This window comes from Hylobates moloch, unplaced genomic scaffold, assembly GCF_009828535.3.
Source record: "Hylobates moloch isolate HMO894 unplaced genomic scaffold, HMol_V3 SCAFFOLD_3, whole genome shotgun sequence".
NCBI classification, from domain to species: Eukaryota; Metazoa; Chordata; class Mammalia; order Primates; family Hylobatidae; genus Hylobates; species Hylobates moloch.
In genome coordinates this window covers 74656331-74660562 of record NW_026652278.1, presented here as the reverse complement: position 1 = coordinate 74660562, position 4232 = coordinate 74656331, and the positions used below count along the sequence as shown (strand labels likewise).

Here is a 4232-nt window from a genome sequence, read left to right as displayed (position 1 = left end):
TGAGAGCGTACAGGTGCCCAAACACAGGACAGTTTCATGTACTGACAGAATTCCAGTTTTTGAAAAGTTCATCCTGATATTTAGCTTAAACCTACATCCATTATTCCAAATTCCACCTTCAGATTTGCACTGAAAATGTTTACCCCTCCTTCATGTCCAGTGTCCCGGGTCTTCACATCTACTGCCTACCTTCCTTCAAGTACACTCTCCTTTGACTCTGTCCTATCTCTGGTAGTGTCCACAAAGTCAACACTCTATCTCCCCTAAAGTCCTCTAACAAAAAGGCAGCATGAGATCAACTTCTGGCATGATCACACGAGGAGCTCAGCTGATCTGTTCCTTAGTGAAACTATTGCAATTGTATACACACACAGAATTTGAAGCCTCTGGAAGCGGGCCTGATAGCAAGCAGCAAATGAAAACACATCTATTCAAGAAAACCTAAGGAAATTCTGTAACAAAGGCAAGTCTGTGCCTAAATTAAGAAAAAAAAAAGAAGAAGAAGATCCCAAATCAATAACCTAATTTTCCAAAGTAAGATACTGGAAACATAAGAGCAAAGTAAGCTTTAAGCAGGCAGATTGACGGAAACAAAGATTAGAGCAGAAGTTAATGAAACAGAGAATTGGAAAACAACAGAGAAATCAATGAAAACAAAAGCCAATTCCTTGAAAAGATCAACAAAAATGACAAACTTAAGCTAGATTGGCCAAGGGAAAAAGAAAAGACTCAAATTAATAATAACAGAAACAAGAGAAGGACATTACTAATGACCTGACAGAAATAAGAGAGACCATAAAGGAATACTATGAACAATGTACGCCAACAAATCAGATAAATTAGATGAGATGGGCAGATATTTTAAAAGATACAAACTATTGAAACTGACTCAAGAAGAAATAGATTATATAAATAGACTTGTAATAAGTAAAGAGATTGAATCAGTAATCAAAAAACTACCCACAAAGAAGCACCTTCTGTTCTTCCAAGCCCTGAGCCAGGCCTACACTGATGAAGAATTTGATGAACCATGTTTTCAATTTGGTCTGGAAGTTGATGACATTACTTTTGAGAAGGAAATAAGTAATGAACAAGATAATGTAAAGGCAGAAGTGACCTCTAATGTTCTTTGCAAAATTGACATCTCTATCAATAGATATGACCTCATGTATCTGGAAGGATTGATTTGAGGACTTCAGGTCTTCAAAGAAAGGATAAAGGCTCTGGCATATAAACAGGTAATGCCTAATGGAAAAATCCAGAAATTGATTATCACAGAAAAGATAGTTAAGGTATGCCCTTTGCAGTAGCAGCAGTTCTCCAAAATCTAAAGCTTACTAAATATCAATATGACAGCTTTATTGAACATCAGGAGAAATTACATCAGGATATTTGCTGGAAAAGAGCATTGGTTGCTACTGGAACCCACTGGACACTTTGTCACCCATTTACCTGTACTGTGCAAAGTGTCCTTTAGATATCAAGTACAAGCCCTAAATAAGGCCAAGGAGTATACAGTCTGTGAGCCGATGAACATGTACAAGACTGACAACCACCTTAAACATTATTAACATGTCACTGGAAATAAACCCCTGTACCCAGTTATCTATGATAGCAAGGGTGTCATCCTTTCAATGCCTTCCATCACCAATGAGGATGACTCCAAAATTAAATACTAGAAAGGTATTTATCAAATGCACAGGAAGTGACTTTACTAAGGCAAAAAGGGTTCTTGATATTATCTTGACACCATTTTCGGTGACTATATTGAGAACCAATTTACAATCGAAGCAACCGAGGTAATTTTCCTAATGGAAAAGCATATACTTTTCCAGAACTAGCTTACAAAAAAGGAGATAGTGAGGCTGGGCGTGGTAGCTCACACCTGTAATCCCAGCACTTTGGGAAGCTGAGGTGGGAGGATCGCTTGAGTCCAGGGGTTCAAGACCAGCCTGGGCAACATAGTGAGCTCCTATCTTTATAAAAATATTTTTAATTAAAGATTGTTCAAAAAGATATAGTGAAAGTGGATCTTGTTAACAAAAGAAAAAAGATGAAATCAGAGAAACTCCAGAAAATCTTGCCTAGCTTCTGACCAGGATGTATTTGACGTCCAAAGTCATCGGCAATGGGAATCACATTGAGAATAAAATCCCTCTGACCACAGCTGACATTATCCATGCATGTGATATTGTAGAAGATGCAGCTGTGCTCGCTTCGGCAGCACATATACTAAAATTGTAGAAGATGCAGCTATTGCTTATGGATATAACAATATTCAGATGACTCTACCATAAAACCACAGCTAATCAATTTTCTCTTAATAAGCTCAAAAAACTTATCAGACATGACATGGTAGCTGAATCCATGGTAGACATGGATTCACTGAAGCACTCACCTTTCCTCTCTGCTCCAAGAGCATATTTCTGATAAACTTGTTTTGGATTATCTCTGCAACAAAAGCAGTCCACATAAATAAAACTAAAACAGCTCAATTACAGGTGGCATTCATTACTCTTCTTCTTGGTGCTCTGAAGACCATAGAAACAAATCAGAAGATGCTCCTTCCTCTGAAACTATTTGAAATCTCTAACATTGTAATAAAAGATTCTAGCAGACATGTAGGTACAAAAAACTATGGGCATCTCTTTGCTGTTTATTACAACAAGAATCCTGGTTTTAAGGTCATCCATATGCATCTGGACAGAATTACACAGCTGCGCAATGTACCTCCTGTTGAAAATAAAGGGGGATATGTGATCAAATCATCAAAAGGGACCGCTTTCTTCCCTGGGCAATGTACAGAGATCTTTGCCAGGAGTCAAAACGTCAGGAGGCTTGGAGTCCTTCATCCTGATGTTATCACCAAATTTGAGCTGACCATTCCCGTTCCTCCCTGGAAATCAACATTGAGCCCTTTTTGTGAAGATAGGTCCTTGTCGTGTGATTCTCTTCCCAAGTATCCCTTTCTCCTCCCCTGATGTCCTTTAGTCCTACTCCACAGAAAACATTCATGTGTGCTTTAATGTTTAGTAAAGTCAAAAACAAAACAATAACAAAAACCTATCCACAAAGAAAAGCCCAAACCCATATGGCTTCACTAGCGAATTCTGCCAAATATTTAAAGAAGAATTTATACTAATTTTTCACAAACTCTTCCAAAAAGTAGCAGAGGGCACTTCCCAAATTATTTTATGAGGCCAGTATTAACCTGATACCAAAACCAGGTGGAAAAATATGACAAGAAAACTATAGACTAATATCTCTTACAAATATAGATGTAAAATGTCCCAACAAAATACTAATAAATCAGATCCAGAAGCATATTAAAAGGATTATATTCCATTACCATGTGGAATTTATCCCAGGAATGCAAGGTTGATTCAACATCTGAAAATTAATTTAACATTATATCAATACAATAAAAATAAAATTAATCAGTCCAATAAATGAAAAAAAAGATTTGGCAATATCTGATGCCCATTCATAATAAAAACTAATAAACTAAGAATAGAAGGGAATTTTCTCAACATAATGAAGGGCTTCTGAAAAACCAATAGTTAACATCATGTTCACTGATGAAAAACTGGATGTTTTCCCCTCTAAGAGCAGGAACAAGACAAGGATGTCTGCTCTTACTACTTCTGTTCAACATTGTACTAGAGGTTCTAATCAGGCCAATTAGGAAAGAAAAAGAAAAGACATCCAGGTAGGAAAGGAAGAAGTAAAACTATCTCTGCTCACAGATGACATTATCTGATGTTATAAATAGAAAATCCTAAGGAATCCATTTAAAAAAATACTATAATAAACAAGTTTAGCAAGATTGCAAGATATAAGATCAATATACAAAAATCAATTGTACAATTGTATTTTGTACATTTGCAAATGAGCAATCTAAAAATGAAATTAAGAAAACAATTCCGTTCAAAATAACATCAATAAGAATAAAATACTTAGGAATAAATTTAACAAAAGAAGTTTAAAACTTTGAAGACTACAAAACATTACTGACATTAAGTAAGTGGAAAAACATCACATCTTCATGCATCAGAAGACAACGTGATGCCAATACTCCCTAAACTGATTTAGAGATTCAAGGTAATCACTACCAGAATCCCAACTGAATTCTTTGTGGAGATTAATTAGCTGATTATCAAATTCATATAGAACTTAAGGAACCAAGAATAGCTAAATAGTCCTGAAAATTAAAAAAAAAAAAGGATTCATAC

The 4232-nt window shown here is 35.8% G+C and overlaps 1 protein-coding gene across 1 annotated transcript; it reads left to right on the top strand.

Moving 5' to 3' along the window:
• Nucleotides 1-989: 989 nt before the first annotated feature.
• Nucleotides 990-2926, top strand: LOC116460368 (phenylalanine--tRNA ligase beta subunit). The gene is given in 13 exon segments (XM_032141498.3): nucleotides 990-1293; nucleotides 1296-1427; nucleotides 1430-1492; nucleotides 1495-1669; nucleotides 1671-1758; nucleotides 1761-1800; nucleotides 1803-1859; nucleotides 2022-2044; nucleotides 2047-2190; nucleotides 2238-2293; nucleotides 2295-2376; nucleotides 2379-2886; nucleotides 2889-2926. Coding segments are annotated over 13 exon segments (1458 nt in total). The 5' UTR covers nucleotides 990-1241.
• The last annotated feature ends 1306 nt before the right edge of the window (nucleotides 2927-4232 follow it).